Source organism: Thamnophis elegans, chromosome 1 (assembly GCF_009769535.1).
Source record: "Thamnophis elegans isolate rThaEle1 chromosome 1, rThaEle1.pri, whole genome shotgun sequence".
Taxonomy (NCBI): Eukaryota; Metazoa; Chordata; class Lepidosauria; order Squamata; family Colubridae; genus Thamnophis; species Thamnophis elegans.
In genome coordinates, this window is record NC_045541.1 from 97,237,455 (window position 1) to 97,258,172 (window position 20,718).

Sequence of the window (20,718 nt, forward strand, 5' to 3'; positions counted from 1 at the left end):
TTTCCAGAATGTTATTTGTAATGGTTTAAAAAAAACTTGTGGTAATGATCTGTATCTGTATATATGGATATAAAATCCATCTGTATATGGATTTTATATCCATATATTTGCTTAATTTAAATCTGCAGGAATGGGGACAAAATACATGGGGGGGGGTGGATTAAGGATGTGGATAGTAAAAAGCTTGAAATATGTTAAAAGTGCAGGATAAGTTGGAATGGCTATGTGTGTATTTCTTTTGGGAACAATCTGTCCCAAAAGATCTGTCCCAGAATAGGTCCAGCTTCTTTCTGTGTACGTAAGATGAGGGGGGGGGGGAAATAAGTATATAAGAAGCATCCTTTAGAGGTTTAGTTGAGAACTAGGGCAAAGTATAACAAAATGGTGCAGCAATATTGCTACTAAGTCCTAAAGTGACAATAGGAGGAAGGCTGTGCGTGTTTGTAATTAATTGATGCTGCAGATGCTTTTCAAAGGTACCTATGGCATCATCTGAAAAATGGCTGATCTATAGAAGAAGAGGGCAGTTAGAAGCAAGCATGCTGCTTGTATAAAAATCAATACAGTGACTTGGTCAGGTCAAGGGAAACCATGCACTTACCTGTTTTCTACATTTGTAAGATCATCAGTAAGTAGATAGAAAATACAATATTATTTTAAGACCTGAAGAGTAGAACACATTGAAATATTACAGATGGTTCTGAATAATGCTGGACCACGAACTGATTATAGATTATTATATTATTCTTATCATCATCATCACATAACCGAGTGGCTTCTGATGTTCCCTCCCAAAGATTGGCTAACTGTTCCATCTCTCAGGCTGGGGGGTGAAATTATACACCCCTCAGAGAGGGTTCGCAATTTGGGAGTCCTCCTGGACCCACAGCTGACTTTAGAACACCATCTGTCGACTGTGACCAGGGGGACCTTTGCCCAGGTCCGCCTGGTGCACCAATTGCGACCCTACCTGGATCGGGAGGCCCTTCAGACAGTCACTCACGCCCTTGTGACCTCAAGACTGGATTATTGTAATGCGCTCTACATGGGGCTGCCCTTGAAGAGTGTTCGAAGACTCCAATTAGTCCAGAATGCAGCCGCGCGAGCGATTGTGGGTGCACCAAGGTACATCCACGTTACACCTATCCTCCGCGAGCTGCACTGGCTACCTATTAGTCTCCGAATCCGCTTCAAGGTGCTGGTCGCTACCTATAAAATCCTACATGGCATCGGACCTGGGTACCTGAAAGACCGCCTCCTGCAGATTACCTCTCTCAGACCAATTAGATCGCACAGGTTAGGTCTCCTCCGGATTCCATCTGCCAGCCAATGCCGGCTGGTGACTCCCCAGGGGAGAGCCTTCTCTGTTGCAGCTCCGGCCCTCTGGAATGAGCTCCCTGTTGAGATCCGGACCCTTACCACCCTCCCGGCCTTCCGCAAAGCCACCAAGTCCTGGCTGTTCCAGCAGGCTGGTGGGGGGCTGAGAAGCATTTACCTCCATGGAAATTGTGAATGTTGGTTTTGTTTTTAATATGTTGTCTTTGTCTCGTTTTCCCCCTTTCCCTTGTCTTTTGTGAGCCGCCCGGAGTCCTCCGGGAGTGGGTGGCATACAAGGTAAATAAATAAATAAATAAATAAATAAATAAATAAATAAATAAATAAATAAATAAATAAATAATCATAAATATTTTTAGAATTGATTATTATTTAGTAGACAACTGAAGGTTGGCTAATCTCAAAAACTAAGCAGACTAGTTATAAAACAGGGAACTGCCAAGACATTCTGAAGAAGACAGTGACAAACTACTTCTTTATTGCTACCAAGGAAAATACATAGAGATATATCTATGTCAGATGTTCAGCTTAGTTCTTAAGATATCTCTCTGTTGCAGATAGCAAGTTGTTATGGGAAAGATCTGAAAGGCAATTAAAATGCTAGCACAAGCAATAATATATCTTCTTATTGTTGTTTTTGAAGAAATAACTAGCATGGGCGAACTTCTAGTGAAAACTTGCACTGAACATTTTAACATCTGTGGAGCCAGTAAAGGATTTCAATTTTGAATAGGAATATCACTTTTTTTTTTCAAAACCATAGATTATCTTCAACAAATGGTATTCCTTCTCTGATTTCAAATTCTAGTCAGAGAGAATTAAAAGATTCAGTGGAAGAGACACAGGATAGCAAATTTATATATTCATTTTTATACTGTGCAGCACACTTTTCACATATCATTGGACATTATGAGGAAATGTCCAATTTCCAATGATTTAAATGACAGAAAAATGGACTAGTTTGTGGCTATAGTTTCTTCTATAGCTACTGGTGGAGAGATTTATGCTTTAACTTTATGAAACTAGCTATTACACTGTGAGGAAATGCAGCATTCCAGCAGATGGACAACAAACTAAAGTCATTTCTCCATAGTGACTCATAACAACTTCATAGCATCACCTGGCTACCACTGATATGACAGAAAGCCTGTCTGCATTACTATTATTTTGCCGCAACAATGATTGAATGACCCTAGAAGATGCTATAAGTCACCAGTGAGAAAAATGAGCAAAGACCACCTGCCTTAATACATGAGCAGAAAACAGCAACTATTAACAAAAGAGCTGTCTACGCTCTCGAGTCAGTGTGAGAAGCAACTAGAATTCCCTCCACACATTTCCTAGCGAGGCTGGATTGCAACAATTGGCCAAACAAAGAATTTATGTCCAATATCCCAATGTTTCAATCCACTCTGTCCCTCCATTCCTCAAATCTAGCATCTCCCAGTAACCAAGAAGCCTTATGCACTAGAAGTGATGCTGAAATACCATGGTAAATGGTGTGAATACAAAAGTTCATAAGAAGCAAGTTCAGTCTGATTTTCATACTCAAAAGAAAATGAATTGGAAGACTACATACCAAAGTTCCTGCCCATAGCCCCAAATCGAACTACAGGTAATTTACATAGTGGTTCATCCACTGCTGATTAGTATATTTTAGAAATGAGTTACTTATCATATCATACACCATCATATATCCAGAGAAAGTTTTCTTCAACCCAGCATCCATACACTGTATCCTATTAAAATTATCAAACATCTGCCTTAATATTTCTAGAGCTTGGGGTTTCCTTTCACAGTACACCAATTAATTTCAAATGTAAATCCCTTCTAAAAAGTGCAGACTTCTCCCAAACTACTTGCCATAATGGTTAGTTGCAATTGGTATAGTGATCAAAGTGCTAACTGACCAGTGTAATTTTAAGCTAAAGCCCTTAAATTCTTGTCAGGTTACACAAAATCCAAGAATGCCTCAAAGAAAATTGTCAGAATATTCATGAACTGGCAGAAACATGGTAACATAAACATAAGTAAGAAGTTTATGGGCATGGCTTAGCTGTATTAAGCTCTGAGCTCTGAAACAAAATTAGTCTGGACTTGTCTGCTGATATGAACTGAAATGAAATTGTTCTCTGCTGTTGGTATTGTATGTATGTATGTATGTGTGTGTATATAGATAGATAGATAGATAGATAGATAGATAGATAGATAGATAGATAGATAGATAGATAGATAGATAGATAGATATCCTTGCATATAAAGAAGTTTCTTATTTAAATCAATCCTGCTGAATCAGTTATCTGTGTGTGCTTTCTGGATTTGATTTTTACAACAAATTCTGGCAAAAATACACATGAATAAATTAAATTTAACAAATACAAGTAGTTGAAGAAAATAAATATGCAGCCAATATGAATCTTTTTTAAGCTGCTGCCAAAATGGTCTTTTATTGATTTGAAAAGAATGCTTGCAACATTGATAGAGCAATTTTTGACTTACAATTCCTATGGAATACACTTTCCAATGGCAGGAGCTCCTGCTATAATTTAAGGGTTGTGACTCATGAGTTGCATGTTAATGGTCATTTTCATTTCAAAAAGATATGAAAAACCATAGATTTACAGATCTTCACTACTCAAAAGTATGGGAAATAACAGCTTTATGGCAGTACCTATTATTCTGATTTTTTCCCCTCTATCTCTTTCTACTAAACAACAGCTCTTTTTTTCTTATTCGACAGTACATTTTAACTTCTTGTCAGCTAAGTGTCTCTTTGTCGTCTCAGTTATAGACGGAAAGAAAGAAGCTCAGGATCAATTTTAAAGAAAGCATTTATAAGAAATGAAAAGAAGAGATCCATGAAGATGAAATTCATAAATACTATAAATAAATGGCATACAGCAAAGTGAATGATTCTTCTGACAATATATAAAAAGTAGAAGGCACAATGCTTCTAAGGGAAAAATCACTTTATAACCAGTTTATAGAGATATTCGTAATATCCTTTTTTCCCACTTTTGACTGTAATAACTGGTCACTCAAGCCAATTTCACATCTTTTTTTCTCTTTCACACACAGTAAGATTTTTGCAAAATCTTATTCTGCAGCATGTCAATCTAACAGGGCACTAAGAGGTAGCATTTTTTGGTTGGTATATATAGTAAATATTAAGATTCATTCTACTTGTATAATAGTCCTAAAATGTTCTCCTTGTCCTATTTCTAATTGGCAATTATAATATTGATAATCATAAATTATATTTTAAATTGCTTTAAATAGTTACTTAAAGCCTGTATTCATATATTCGTATTCAAATATTTGTATGGCAGAATTATTTGCATTTTATGCTGGTCCAAGACCATAATTGCATTTGGCTTTTATCAATTTACAGCAAAATATAAATAATTATATAACCACAGCAGTTCAAGCCTCTTATTAGATTTTAAATTGTGCTGAATATTGGGATCACTATTATGCTCATATCATGATTTAAATTATAATAATTTGAATATCCTCAAGCAGTTCAGTTGATTTGAATTTAATGTCTGAAGATTAATCTCTGATCTGAAGTTAATATCCGAACTGAGATCTTATATTTCTTTTGAACCAGCTTTTCTTCCAAGTTATTATCTATTTTGCTCTTGCCAAGGATGGAAACTTTTGTTCCAGTGTAACAGAAAGAAAGAAAAAGTGCACAGAGACCTTTCTGGTTTGGGCAAGGAATCACATTAGTTGGCTCTTTGCTTTGATAGAGAATCATATTACTGTCAGGCCTGGAAGCCATCTTTTGCATTGGGCCTTCAGGCCTACCACATGTATTGTTGTGAGAAACTGGGACATAGATTTATATGGAGTATGGGATATATAGTTTAAATAATATTCCTTTTTCAGCAAGTCAAGGACATCTTGCCCTGCACCTGGTGTGGCATGACTGGGAGGCCTCTCCAGTTGGGACGGTGCTTGATTGGACCATGTGATGGACATGTGAGTGCTGGGCAGGGACTTGAACTTTCATTGGCATGGGGAAAATCTGAAAACTTTCAGATTCGGGTTTTCCCAGATGTGCCACTATGACATCTCTAATAAAAAGGAACTTTGAGGAAACTCGAGCCTCGGAGTCTTCTTTTGTTGGGGATGTTACCTGACAATTACCTCTATAGCATAAATCTCTTTACTGATGAGATTCACATGGGCCTTAATGTTAAATCATTTCTTTTAAATGAAGACTTGCCGAACAATACCACCTAGAATCAGAAGAAAATTACCTGCACTGAAATTAAGGTTATTGTATACTCCAGGGAAACTATTGATCCATATGGTAAAGCTAGTATTTAAATGGTACTATAATATTACAACTGATGATAGCCTATGTGTTGTATATACTATAAAACTCTACAGAATTTGTTTCAGTGCAACCAACTACCATATAATTGAGTATGATTATACCAGATGCAAAGCAGTAAGCACATGTCTAACAGGCAACCCAATTAGTCTTTGGAATCCAATTAAGAGAATGAAGTGAGTGTTAATGATGCAGAGTTAGTGGAATTTAACAAATAAATAAATATGCACCTTTCTGCATTTTCAACCCAGAGCTAGCTCTGCATATATGTGACTTATAATGACAAAACTATTTATTTCAACATTTTTCCAAGAGTACATAAAAGGACATCTCAGACATAAAAACAAATTATTCAGAAAAACTTTTGGTAGGCTTTAAATTTCCCAAGGTATCGAATGAAATCACACATGATTCTTATATCATTTTTCAAAAAGCATTGATTTGATTTCTCAAGTGTGTTATTTTTCCTATCAGTGTAATAAGCAGCATACTTGACATCTGTATGACAAAGCTAAATAGGCCAGGAGATAGCACTTTTGCATGTTAAGAAGTAAATCCATTTCAGTATAACTTTTTCTCTGGATCATCTGCTCTTTCTAAATGAAAAAAATTCAAGTGTGGGTAATATTATTAGTGCTGCCGTGAAGACTGAACTTCATAATGAAACACTCTGCATGGTCTTTGTTTTAGCTAAGTATTTCTCACTAGATTACAATCAAGCTACTTTCAGGAGCATGTTATTTACCTTCACAATAGGCAGAATCCCCTTGGACAGAGACATAACCACTTTTGCATTCACAAGTAGCTCGTGTGTTCCAGTTTCTGCACTCTGAATTTTCACCACATCGGTGCCCTTGTGCACAGAAATTATGTCCTGAAAAATGAAATGCATTTACTTTTGGATAAATCTGTAAGGAATAAAAAAGTTAACTGTAAAATAGCATTTATGCAATTCATTTATTCATATTAAGGCATCAGAAAATAGATACTACTGATTAATGTACACATTTAACCAAGGACATAGACTTTCTTCCCCTGAGCATGCCATTTACTTATAGTATATATCGTGTTTCCCCAAAAATATGACCAATTGAAAAAGTAACGCTTAGCCTGATTTTTGGGGAGCAGGCCTAATATAAGTCCTACCCCACAAAATAAGCCCTATGGGCATAGCCAGCACAGGAGGCAGCCCTTCCCTTGCCTGGTCATCTCAGGGCTGCTCAGCGTCTTAACTGGCGCCCATGGATCAGCTGAGGTGCTCCGGCTGCTGCCTCCAGTAAGTGTGGCTGCTTTTGCAGACAATTGCACCTGCAAAAGAAGCCAGAGGCCAAGCAATGCACCACACATGCCTTGTGCCTTCCTTACCTAATGGTACCTAATTCCCTCCACAGAAAAACTGCCTCATGGGTGCCACTTTGGCTGCTGCCTTCAGCAAGTGCGGCTGCTTTTGCCATCAATTGCAGCCACAAAAGCAGGAAGCCAAGCAATGCACCCCAGGCACCTAGTGTCGGCCTTCTGAAAGATACTGTAGTAGCAGCTATCCACAATTTTTTTACCGTTATTTCATCCATGTGGCCCAGTCCGGTGTTAAAAGTTAACATTTCAGAAATGTTAAGGGGGGGGGATACGTATCCTGCTGCAGAAGTGGCTGGGCCCAAGGAGTGCTTTTGGGAGAGAAGGCAAAGATCAGCTTTGCTTCACCCCTTGCCCTCAGCCTCCCTTCGGCTCTCCAAGAGTCTCTCCAGACCCAAGTTCTGATGGAGGTCAGCCAGAGAAGTGGCCTGCAGGTTTTTAAGAGATTGGACAACCATTTGTCTGAAATGTGATTGGGTTTTCTGCCTCAGCAGAGGGTTGGTCTAGAAGACCACCCTCCTGGATCCCAGTCTACTCTTCCCATTATTTACTCTCAGTATCATTTTAAATTTTAAAAATAATTCCCTTGACTAATTAAATGGTAGTTTGAATGGCAACCAGCAGGCAGCAGTGGTTACTACCCCATCTATTTGGGGGCCCTGAAATGAAAAGTAAAGGAGTCAAAACAAATTTGTTTCATGGATGTCAGAAAAAAAATAATTTTTCTTTTGGTGTACAAGCTATCAAAAACTGAAATATAATTGATATTTCATTAGAAATAATTTAAAAGTGTATTCAGTTTCTCACAACTATACCTGTATTGGCAAAAGTGCTTTGCCTGATATGAGTTTTCACATTACAGGAATTGCTGTAGAGCAGATAAAACATTTACAACATGGTTTTTTCCTCTGTTTCTTTCTGTCTTACCCCACTCCATGAATACTCATGATGAAATAATTTAATAATGATTTTCTAAAACCTAAAATATACTTAGAAATTTCCAAACAGTGAATCTTTTTGAAAAGCACTACACGCTAGGCCTTTGACCTCTTCAAATATTACAGCTGAATCCTTCACACCTCAATCAAGGTTGTAGTGTAATTTTCCTATACTTGGCTTTCCTTTGATGAGGGCATCCTTATATCTTTATTACAATTGCTTCCACTAGATTAAATTTTCCTTTAAATTATTTGACTGTGCAATGACCCATTTATCATTTTAAGCTAATTATAGCAGTAATCAAATTCCATGCTTCGGGAATAGGTAGACAATCTTATTTCACATTGGTGAAGAATATTGTAACTGGTTATGCCCTTAGTTTCCTAAAGGGATCACTCAAATTAGACATATTGGAAGAATTAAATTGGAATTGGAAGAATTTGACAATTCACTCATTGTTCCAAACTATTTTGATTGCAATCTTATTTATTAAATTTTTCCTGACTATTTTTTTGTCAAGACAGTGCTTCCTATTTGCCCCACAATAACCCTGAGAGGTGGGCTGCGCTGAGATCAAGGTAGTGGCCCAAAATCACCCAACTTTCATCTTCAGAGACAAGTAGTTTCCTGGTTTATAGCCTGGTATTTTATTCACTACATCAAACTGATTCTCTATGTATGTTTAATCATTGCTAAGCCAGAAAGATTTATTTTCAAAGAAACAAGGATTATATTAGAATAGACATAATTTTTCTCACATATAATCCAATTATTTGATATCATATTTCTTTTGCCCACTTCAGATAAAGAATCATGCAAAAATGCTTATATTAGTAGTAATGAACCATATTCCAACATTTTATATGACTGCTTTACCCCCCCCCCCCAAAAAAAAAACCTGTTGAGCTAACAATACCTAATTATGGAAAGCATTCTGAGTTATCTTTTCTTATTATTCCATACCTGAAGATAATCAAGAAAAGAATGTCTGGAATTATAAATGTCAAACTACTGTGTGTGGAAAGTTTAGTTTACTATACTATCTTGACATGTATTGCATATTATTTCTAATTAATACTGAAATAATATTATTTCCTTTGTAAATACTGAATAAAAGGGCCTAATATTAGGGTCTTTTGAATTTAATTTAATTTCTTGCTCATTTTGCTTGTGTGCTGCCCTTTTAGAAAAGCTCTGAGCAGTCAACAATATATTATTATTTTAAAATATATATTTTATTATATATATTATATAATCATTATTATATTATTAATTTATATTTATGTCACACATTTAAGAATTGAACAGGATAATTCAAACATATGGAATGGAATTCCAGGCAACTAGACCTAAATGTAATGAAAAGAAATTTTACAATACAAAAATAAATATTATACCCCAAATAAGTAATTTCCAACAACATTGAAAAGAACAAAGGGGGGAAAAGCACATACAAGGTTATGTGTCTTCCTGAGCATCCCCACAGTCCAATATATCTTTTAATTGAGATTATTACAAAAGGCAACTCTTAACTGTTTTCTCCAGAAACCCAAGAGGAAAGATGAAGAGGAAATTCCAAACCATAGAGGCAGCCACTAAAAATACTTTCTTTTCTAGGTCACATGATGAAAAGCCAATTTAATCAGCCAATTAATTGGTGTTATTCTAAGTTTGTGAGACAATTCTATCTAGTTTATTGGTCAATTTGTCAATTAGGTTCCCCATTAATTTTTATTTATTTATTTTATTTTATTTTACTTACACTATCAAAGATCTGTGGCCGTATAAAAAAATTCATGGCAGCACAGAATTAAAATCAGCGAATACAATAAATTTGTAAATGAACATATCAAAACTAACAAATCACTATTTAACAGTACAATATATTATTCTATTAATATCCTACTTTCAAACTGCAAATATTCAAAACAATTAACAAAGAACTTTAAAAAGTTCAGTCTGTCATATTGCAAAATTTGGGGGATATTTTCAAAACAAAGATTCAGAATACCTATAATTATGTAGATTACTTAATTACTTAAGGTAATTAAAATTCATGTCATTAACTATCCTAAAATTTCTTAAGTCAAATCATGCTTATAATGATTGGGAAAAGATTGTAAGAATACAGCATGTGTTTTGAATGCCGCATATCATAGGTTCAGTCTGACACCCATAAAGAAGGTTCTTCTCTAATATTTTAGAGAATGTTTTTTAGTTTGACTCACTAACTAAATTAATGATATCAGCCTAAATCATAGTAACCTTCAGCTGATGCACCACCCTTTTTTTTCTTTCTCCATCTAATTGGGAGGAAAAGACCAGAAAATTTGCTTTTGTTTAATTACTGTGTGAGGTATCATCTCAATAACAAACTGTGATTAACATCACAGTCAGTTTTAAAAAGCTATAAATGTGGCTTAGAGCTGTTTCACTGCAACTAACCATAGTTAAACCAGTGGTAAACTGAGATTGATTAAAAGAGAAAGCGCTTCTAAGCTCTTATTCTAAGGTGACCAGATTTTCAGATTGGAAAAGAGGGACACCCTTGACCGGGGGGGGGGGGGGGGGGGGGGGGGCTTGATTAAAAAAACTTTTTTTGTCAAAAGGTCACCCCAGGACACTGAAACCAGAATAAATACGAATCTGTTGCCAAACAAAATTTTGATCACGTGACCATGAGGATGCTGCAACGGTCGCTAAGTGTGAAAAATGGTCGCAACGGTCGCTAAGTGTGAAAAATGGTCATCAGTCACTTTTTTCAATGCCATTGTAACTTTGGTCACTAAATGTTTTCCCCCTCCTCGAGACTCCTCACTTCTTCCTTCATTCCTCTTGCTTATCTACCTTCACCTTATCTGTCTTCTGCTCTTTCCCTCTCTTCCTTCCTTCCTCCCTCCTTCCATCCTCTTCTTTCCTCACTCACTCCCTTCCTCCTTTTTTCTCTTCCTTCCTCCTTCCATTCTTTATACGATATAAAATTCAATGAGGGTGAAACACACCAAATCTGGCAAAGCTGCCTTGCACCAACCTGGCCTGCCCATAGAATAGCAGCCACTTTGAGACACATAAACCTGGTCTGAACATATTGCATCACAAAGATTTGCAAAGATCACATTTGCAAAAAGGAACATTTCTTGTAGTAAATACATTTTATAAACAATTTAAAAGTAAAAATCCCCCCAAAATAATAAAAAAGGTATTCTATAAATAAAAGAAATCCTTAAAAACCATTGTTAAGTATTACACCAGCAATAATTTATACTGTCACCATTTCAAACTATCATCAGAAATACGAATCTGTTGCCAAACATCAACATTTTGATCGCGTAACCATGAGGATGCCACAACGGTCGCTAAGTGTGAAAATGGTCGCTAAGTGTGAAAAATGGTCATCAGTCACTTTTTTCAATGCCATTGTAATTTTGGTCACTAAACAGCCATGTTCCTGACTTAACAACCACCATGATTCACTTAACGTGGCAATAAAAGGTCGCAAAATGAGGCAAAAATCATTTAACAAACGTCTCCCTTAGCAACAGAAATTGGGGGATCAATCCTGGTCGTAAGTCGAGGATTACCGGTAGCCAATTGCAAAAGGCAACTTTACTTGGAACAGGTGAGATTGTGCCCGGATCCCTTTCATGCCAACATATCCATCTTCTGCTCTTTCCCTCTCTTCCTTCCTTTCTCCTTCCATCATCTCCTTTCCTCACTCACTCCCTTCTTCCTTTTTTCTCTTCCTTCCTCCTTCCATTCTTTCAGCTTCATTTCTTTTGCCTATCTACCTTCTCTGTCTTTCTGCTCTTTCCATTTCTCCCTTCCTCTTTGCTTTTGTTCCTTTCTCCTTCCCTCCTTTCCTATTTCTTGCTTCTTCCTTCCTTCTGCCTATCTACCTTCACCTTCTCTGTCTTTCTGCTCTTTCCCTGTCTTCCCCTTTCCTCCCTCCTTCCCTTCTTTCCTTTCTAGTTCCATCCTTTCTTCTTTCCTCTCTCCCTCTTTTTTCCCTTCCTTCCCCCTTCCTCTTGCCTATCAACTTCATCCTCTTTGTCTTTCTGCTCTTTCCCTCTCTTCCCCTTTTCTTCCTACCTCCTTCCTTCTCCCTCCCTTCTTCTTTTTCTTCCTTTCTTCTTCCATCTTCCTCCTTCTCCTTCCATTCTTTCTCCTTCCATCCATCTTTTCTCCTTCCATCTTCTCCCCCCTCCCTTCTTCTTTTCCTCCCCCCTCCCTCCTTCCTTCCTCTCCTTCCCTTTCTCACACACAGGAAGGGGAGGGGGGCTATCTAGTCGCTTTCACAGCATAATTTCTTTATCTAACTTTTAAAAAACAGTGTGCAAATCAAACGAGATTTTCGTAACCTGCGAAGCACCAAGTTATATTATGTTGTTACAAATTCGCAGCTACTCCATTCTTTCTGATAGGGAACTACATTTCCCAAGATGCCTCAGGTCCTCAAAGCGCTGAACGCAGTTTTCAATTGACTCCAGCGAGGCCCAGTAGCCGCCGGCTGGGGTGGTTGTCAGGGCGATGCGGAGCGGACGCGCCGTTTGTTACTGCTTCCAGCAATCAAGACGGACAAGGGAAGTGACTGAAACGGACGCTGGCCGCAGGAGAGCGAGGCTGCTGCCAGCCGTTTCACCTTGAAGGTGAAATGGCCGGCAGCAGCCTCGCTCTCCTGCTGCGGCTTCTGTTTCAGTAGGGAAGAAAACTTCCTTTCGCTTCCCGAATTTGACTGGGTCCCGGGGCTTCTGCCGGGCAGCAGAAGCCCGGGAAGGCGAAAGGAAGTTTTCTTCCCTACTGAAACAGAAGCCGCAGCAGGAGAGCGAGGCTGCTGCCGGCCGTTTCACCTCGCGCAGCGAATTTGACTGGGTCCCGGGGCTTCTGCCGGGCGGCAGAAGCCCGGGAAGGCGAAAGGAAGTTTTCTTCCCTACTGAAACAGAAGCCGCAGCAGGAGAGCGAGGCTGCTGCCGGCCGTTTCACCTTCAAGGTGAAACGGCTGGCAGCAGCCTCGCTCTCCTGCGGCCAGCGTCCGTTTCAGTAGGGAAGAAAACTTCCTTTCGCCTTCCCGGGCTTCTGCCGCCCGGCAGAAGCCCCGGGACCCAGTCAAATTCGCTGCGCAAGGTGAAACGGCTGGCAGCAGCCTCGCTCTCCTGCGGCCAGCGTCCGTTTCAGTAGGGAAGAAAACTTCCTTTCGCCTTCCCGGGCTTCTGCCGCCCGGCAGAAGCCCCGGGACCCAGTCAAATTCGCTGCGCAAGGTGAAACGGCTGGCAGCAGCCTCGCTCTCCTGCGGCCAGCGTCCGTTTCAGTAGGGAAGAAAACTTCCTTTCGCCTTCCCGGGCTTCTGCCGCCCGGCAGAAGCCCCGGGACCCAGTCAAATTCGCTGCGCAAGGTGAAACGGCCGGCAGCAGCCTCGCTCTCCTGCTGCGGCTTCTGTTTCAGTAGGGAAGAAAACTTCCTTTCGCCTTCCCGGGCTTCTGCCGCCCGGCAGAAGCCCCGGGACCCAGTCAAATTCGCTGCGCAAGGTGAAACGGCCGGCAGCAGCCTCGCTCTCCTGCTGCGGCTTCTGTTTCAGTAGGGAAGAAAACTTCCTTTCGCCTTCCCGGGCTTCTGCCGCCCGGCAGAAGCCCCGGGACCCAGTCAAATTCGCTGCGCAAGGTGAAACGGCCGGCAGCAGCCTCGCTCTCCTGCTGCGACTTCTGTTTCAGTAGGGAAGAAAACTTCCTTTCGCTTCCCGAATTTGACTGGGTCCCGGGGCTTCTGCCGGGAGGCAGAAGCCCGGGAAGCGAAAGGAAGTTTTCTTCCCTACTGAAACAGAAGCCGCAGCAGGAGAGCGAGGCTGCTGCCGGCCGTTTCACCTCGCGCAGCGAATTTGCACTGGGTCCCGGGGCTTCTGCCGGGCGGCGGGACCCCCGCACGACATTCTGTGCGGGCGGCAGCCGCTGCGCCCATGCTCTCGGAGGCGGCGATCCCATTCACGAAGAGGCAGCTCCTCGTGGGCGCAGCGCCTGCCGCCCGCACAGAGTGAATTTAATTGGGATCGCCTGCGGCCGCGAGGACCCCTGCACAAATGGATTCCTCACGGCCGCAGGCGATCCCAATTCACTCAGCCAGGGCGGGCAATTTCTGCACGAATGGACTACTCCTCGCGGCCGCAGGAGAGGGAGGAGGAGGGGGCAGCCGAGCCGCCCGACTCCTGCACGAACGGAGTATTCCTCGCGGCCGCAGGCGATCCCAATTCACTCAGCCAGGGCGGGCAATTTCTGCACGAACGGACTACTCCTCGCGGCCGCAGGAGGACAGGGAGGAGAAGGGGGCAGCCGCCCGCACGCGGTTCAGGGGCTTCTGCCGGGCGGCGGGAGCCCCTGCACCGCGTGGAACTTCTCTGCCGCGGGCGGCTGCAGCTGCCCCCACCCTCTCCTCCTGCCGCGGCGAGCGGAAAATTCGATTAGAATTAGATTACTCACCAGTCAGCGCAGCTGCAACCTCTTTCGTCTTTTGTAGAAAGGAAATGGAAACTCGCGCAAGCGTGCTGAAAATTTCCCATCCCAGCCAGCTCACTGATTGGCTGGAGTCCAGGCCAATCCAATCAGTGAGTGGGAGGCTGGGCTGGCTTAAATTTGTAGGTAGTAGGTAAAAGGCTAAAAGCATGCTTTTTTTGGCGCTCGCAGCTCCCGCCCATCAGCTGCTAGCTTGCTGGGCTGGCTCATCTGGTAGGATAGAGAACAGAACGATGAGCCAGCCCAGCAAGCTAGCAGCTGATGGGCGGGAGCTGCGAGCGCCAAAAAAAGCGTGCCTTTTAAAAAGGCGGGCGGGACGCGGGAAAATGCATTGGAAGGCGGGTGTGTCCCGCCAAAAGCGGGACGTCTGGTCACCTTATCTTATTCCCCATATGTCTGAAATGGGAAACTGAAGGCTGCATAGTTCAATTTCTACACTTAGTTTTTTTTTAAAAAAAAAATTATATTGAATGTTTTAATCTTTAAAAACAGAAAGAAAAAACACAAAACATACATAATAATATAAAGTAATTATACAGCCTTCTGTATCGGTTTTCCTGTTGAGCCTTTATAATTCTCCATTTTGCATTGCCTTCCTATTGCTTTAACCTTGTCCTATAATATAACAACAGTAGTGCTAACACTTATAATAATATTGATTATTTATATCCCCATATATTTACATTCTCTATGTTCTGTTTTGGCTTCTATTTTCTAGCCACTTATAAATTGTATTCAATATTTTATAGAAATTTGATTCTTCTCTTTCTTTTAGTTATATTGTCATTTTGTCCATCTCTGCACGTACTTTTCTAATTATTGTTTCATCTGTGGGTGTACTGATTTTTTCCAGTTTTGTGCGAAAGCAATCCTGGCTGCAATGAGTATGGGTATGATTATGTATTGAGATTATTTATCCATTTTTTGCTCTAATAATCCTAATAAGAATGCTTCTGGTTTCAGTTCTATTTTTTGCTCTATAATTTCTTCCAACCATTTCCGAATTTTGCACCAGTATTTCCTTGTGATGGGGCACGTCCATCACATATGACAGAATGTTCCAGACTTGTGGCTACATCTCCAACATTTGGGGGATAAATTTGGGTACATTTTGGCCAATCTCGCTGGAGATAAATGCTATCTATAAAACATTTTATAGAGGTTTTCTTTGTAAGCTACTGCTGTTGTAAATTTATAATTTCTTTCCCATAATTTATCCCATTTTTCTAACTCTACATTATGGCCAAAATTTCTTCCCAGCTAATCATTGTCTTCTTTATCATCCCTTCCTCCATTTTATATCTTAAAAGAAAATTATATAATCTAAGGATCCTTTTTCCTCCCATTTCTAATAATATTTTATCTAATTCCATTTGTTTCTCATCCTACACTTCATTTTAAATGACCACCTTACATCAGAATTGAATGTGATCGATTTGAGGACAGATCTGCTAGCTGTTCTTAAGTTCTAAAAATAAATATATAAATTCCAAAGCTTAGAATTCCAACCTCAATTTTTAAAAATTATTTTATTGATATAATATGTGCAAAGAATTTAATAAAATCATGCTTATATTACTCTGTCTGTCAAGGCAGTGTAACACAAGTACATTCAAGGCATTTATAAGAGCTCACTAGAACTGTGTTTCCCCCCCCATTTCCAAAAACGGGGGGAACCCCCATCACAAGCCTGTCTCCTAGCATCTTCAACATAAACAATTAGTTTATATATTTGCATGTCATTCTGACAAATTCCTGACAGATATGAAGTACAGGTACAATATGTGAATTCAAATAGCTGTTCCTGAGAAGTACAGAATATGTCTTTGTAAACCTTCCTTTCTTGCACCAGAGTGATTATATTCATATTTTTCAACCTCTATCTAATATTGAATCAAAATTAAGTTGTAGACATAATTCAAGCTTCACAAACAATTCACTAACTTTTGTATGACCCACAGCAACTTGCCAGAATTTTGAAACACCAGCCTTGTACACAAGAGTCCTGAACTTTTATCTATAGAATTTGAAATACAGCTCTAATATTGAAATATAGTTATATATGGCAATACTAAAATCTGGAATAAATGTTGTTACTAAGGAGCAATAAACATTTATTTTTCATTGCCATATCTTATTCTATTAATTGCCTCAGAGCCGCTTCTTTGATTTGAGCTAATTGGCTTTTTTATTAATTTGAGGTTCAGATTTGGGTTTATGTTAAGATGGCTTGAGATCAAGGTATTTTAAGGACTGCTTTCTGCCATATACTTTTATTTATATGCTACAGATACCACTGCTTTGCAATGCAACCATGACAAATAATTACTAATAACCAAGTTCCTCCTGCAGTTAGCATCCATCTGATAGAAATATATTTCCTGCTGATATTAGATAGGTGTCACAGTTTTATTTATTTTAGCATTTGGATAAACTTAGCTGTTTTGAAATAAACAGATTGTCTTGATGCATGGTCTTAATAATGTTTCCTTGATGGCTCATGTTGTAACACATTTCATAATTTTGTTATTCTGCTGTTTTTATTTACAACTTCAGGATTTGCTCATGCAACACTGCAACATTCTTCGGTTCAGTCTTTGGCTCATGCCCCACATTTCCCAATCGTATCACAACCAATTACAACAATCTACTACATGTCGATTTTACAGAAGATGCTGTTGAAAAGGGTCCTCCACTCCTCTGCTCTCAACAGAATAACTTATGCCACTAGTCTTGAAATACTGTGTTTAGACAATTTAGAATTTGCCACTTTCGATCCGACCTAAGCGTAGCACATAAAACTATCTGCTACAATGTCCTACCTGTGATTGAATACTTCAGCTTCAACCACAACAACACACGAGCTCAAAATAGATACAAACTTATGGTAAACCGCTCCAAACTTGATTGCAGAAAATACAACTTCAGTAACAGAGTTGTCAGTGCCTGGATTGCACTACCTGACACTGTGGTTTCTTCCCCAAACCCCAAAACCTTAGACTGTCTACTGTTGACCTCACCCCATTCCTAAGAGGTCTTTAAGGGGTGTGCATAAGCGCACCAGCATGCCTACCATCCCTGTCTTAATATTCCCTTGTATTTCATGTATACATAATCATGTTTATACTTATATCTGTTACCTAATTCATGCTTGATGAAATAATAAATAAAATAATAAAATAAAATAATAAAATAAAATAAAATAAAATAAATTGGGATTGGAGTTTGCAAGATTGCCTCTCAACCTGGGAGAAATTTAGGGATTTTATGATGTTTGTTATCAAAAGAGAAGTGAATCATTTTTGACCTACGTCTTATTTTAAAGAATTAGGGTAGAATAGCAATGGAGGTCTTTTGGGAGGCAAATCATTGCCATTGCTACCATAAAATGCACCTCCTAGCTTAACATTTTGTACCACTGCAATATTGTAACTTAATTTCAGTGGTGCGATTGGAGAATACTGTGAAGTTGTATATTCCCTATAGGTTGAGAACTCTACATGGTTCTCCTATATTGTTTTCTTATACTAAATGGAATAATAATGTTGTTTTATAACGGGCTGTCTGATTCTACATCTAGCAATCTTCATTTAGACAAATAAAATATGTTCACAGAAACATAATAGAACCAAAAGAATTCATGTATTCTAAATTCAATGAACTACTCAAATACCACTTAAATTGTCAAAAAAAAATCCATGCAGCATGCTACTTACCTTTACAAACGCTGCAGCACTGATTTTCTGGGAGTACATAGTCTTTTTCTGAACAGTTTAATGGAGGACAGGTCTCTGTTACTTTTACTAAAATTCCATTCTGGAAATAAATAATGATTCATAATTGATAAAAATGAAAGTGACAGAGTCGGCTCATACTTCTTTTTATATTTTATAGCTAGTTATAGTTATATAGCATAAATGTTCTGCCAACAACATTGTAAACTGTCAGATAAATTTGATAAGTTAAATATATTTTACACAACAAAAAATTATTCTTCTTTAACATTTGTATTCCCAAATAAAACAGCATTGAAACAGCGTTCCCATTAAAAACAGGATTATTCTTAAATTCAAGAGTGCATAACTTACTATACTTTCTAAATTCCATTTAACTATTTTCATGAATCAGTCTTCCTGTCAGGCCTGCAGTCATATTCCTTTTAAGATCTTTGGCCTGCCTCACTCTCTCTCTCATTTTACTTTCATTAGTTACTTTCATAATTACATTACTTTCATTATGTTTCATTAGTGGGGTAATTGGGAGGAGGAATAGTAAGGAGTAGAATTGTAGAATGTGTTCTTGTCAAAATAAAGCATTGCTTTCTAGAAGCTCAAGGTGATCCTTTGTCTCTGCACCTCTGGACCTGACCGGAACTAGATTGGTGGAAATGTCAGCATGGCAGAGGAAGATTAGGCCATGCGATGGACTTGTGGGTGTGGGGGCAAGGTTTTGAACTTTCAACTGGGTAGAAACCCAGGAAGCTTTCAGATTTGGGGTTCGACAGTTTGTACCAACATGTCTCTCTTATTAAATTGGAACTTTGATGAAACCTATGCCTTGAACTCTGATTTAATTCTGGATGAAACGGAACGCTGACACTTCCATTGATTTTTTGTTGCTTAAGATGCAAAGGGTTTTTATTATTATTATTTATTTCATTTGTTACTGAAATGGCCTTAAACATAAATTTGAGCTTCAATCTATGACTTCATTTTAATCTATTGCAAAATTCAGAATCTAGAAATTTGACAATCTTCAATCTATATAGTTCATGCTTACATTTTATTATATGAATTACAAACCAATCATTAATCTATCTTTAGTGGCTTCAACCCATCCTGTTCAGTCCAATAGGAAGTGTATGTTGGGTCTTGTCAATTAAAGAAGATGGCTTGTTGGATCTAGGAAACTTGCCGTCTTGTCCTGACACCTGGTTTCCAAAAAACCTTAGCAATAGCAGTTAGACTTATATACCGCTTCATAGGGCTTTCAGCCCTCTCTAAGTGGTTTACAGAGTCAGCATATCATGCCCACAGTCTGGGTCCTCATTTCATCCACCTCGGAAGGATGGAAGGCTGAGTCAACCTTGAGCCGGTGAGATTAGAACCGCTGAACTGCAGATAACAGTCAGCTGAAGTGGCCTGCAGTACTGCACCCTAACCACTGCGCCACCTTGACTCTTATCACCTGAGATCATATTAGTCATATTAGTCCCAACCCTGTTGGTCATCCATAAAATGCTGAAGACCTGCTATTCGCCCAGCCCTATGATCGATATTGTTTGGTGATTGTCTATATTAGCTGTCATTTTTCTTGGATGTTGTGTTGTGTGTTTAATTAGATATAATATTATTTTTACTTTGAAATGTTATATATCATTCAGAGGGAGGGACTCATAAATGAAAAAAATATCAGTAAATACAACAATGGAACCCTGTACCACTACAAAAATAATTCAAAAAAACAATTGCCCAAAATGCAATGTCTACTTTTTAAAAGCTGAAATGAAAAAAGACAATCGTTTTCTAGTGATTCAGGGATCTTAAATGTTAGCACTTCTTTAGACTGCATTCTAAAAAGAATTAATTCAGAGTATTTTTGCAACTCTGCTTTCCTTTAAAATATGGGTCTTTCCAGGGAACATGCAGTAGATGTACAGGACTGATATAATAATCCCAGAAAAAGACAAAATGAATCTGAAGTGCTGCAGAATCCTTTGAAATATAACTATCTCTAAGACCTGATCAGGCAACTAGAAAAACAATCCTCTTGGAAGTCAAAATCTGTCTCTCATTTTGATCAGCTTGTTCATAATGAAGCATTTGTGTTACTAATAGTATAATTTATGTAATTCTGTTCATTATGGCTATGAATACCACCCATATCTCTGCAATATTTTTGCAAATATCTAAATATTTTCCATTATTTTAGCACAAAGACAATAAGCTGAAGTTTTATTTTTAAAAGTTTAAAACTGAAAATACTTCAAACTAAAAAGCTAACTAGGATTCATTAGAGCCCATTTATTTTGCAAACAAAAAGAGGATAACAAAAGGAAAATTACTTACATATTTTTGGCCTCATATGGTCTATAATATTAAAAATAAAAATAAGTCCTAAACTCTAGTTCTAGTAAAACATTAAGGAATGTGATATAAGTTATATCAAACCAAGTTTGCACTAAGCAGCAAACAAGAATTTGGTGAAATATAAATTAATATAATGAATAATTATTTCATGATATATTCATTG

At 38.8% G+C, this 20,718-nt stretch overlaps 1 protein-coding gene across 1 annotated transcript in view; it reads right to left on the minus strand.

The window, feature by feature from the left end:
• The window catches only part of NELL1 (neural EGFL like 1), a 532,597-nt gene that overhangs the window by 284,450 nt on the left and 227,429 nt on the right, over window positions 1-20,718 (minus strand). The window contains exons 11-12 of the mRNA XM_032212957.1: window positions 18,183-18,282; window positions 6,423-6,551 (exon numbers count right to left, since the gene is read on the minus strand). Coding sequence (XP_032068848.1) covers window positions 6,423-6,551; window positions 18,183-18,282 — 229 coding nt within the window. The remainder of the gene's footprint in view (window positions 1-6,422; window positions 6,552-18,182; window positions 18,283-20,718) is intronic.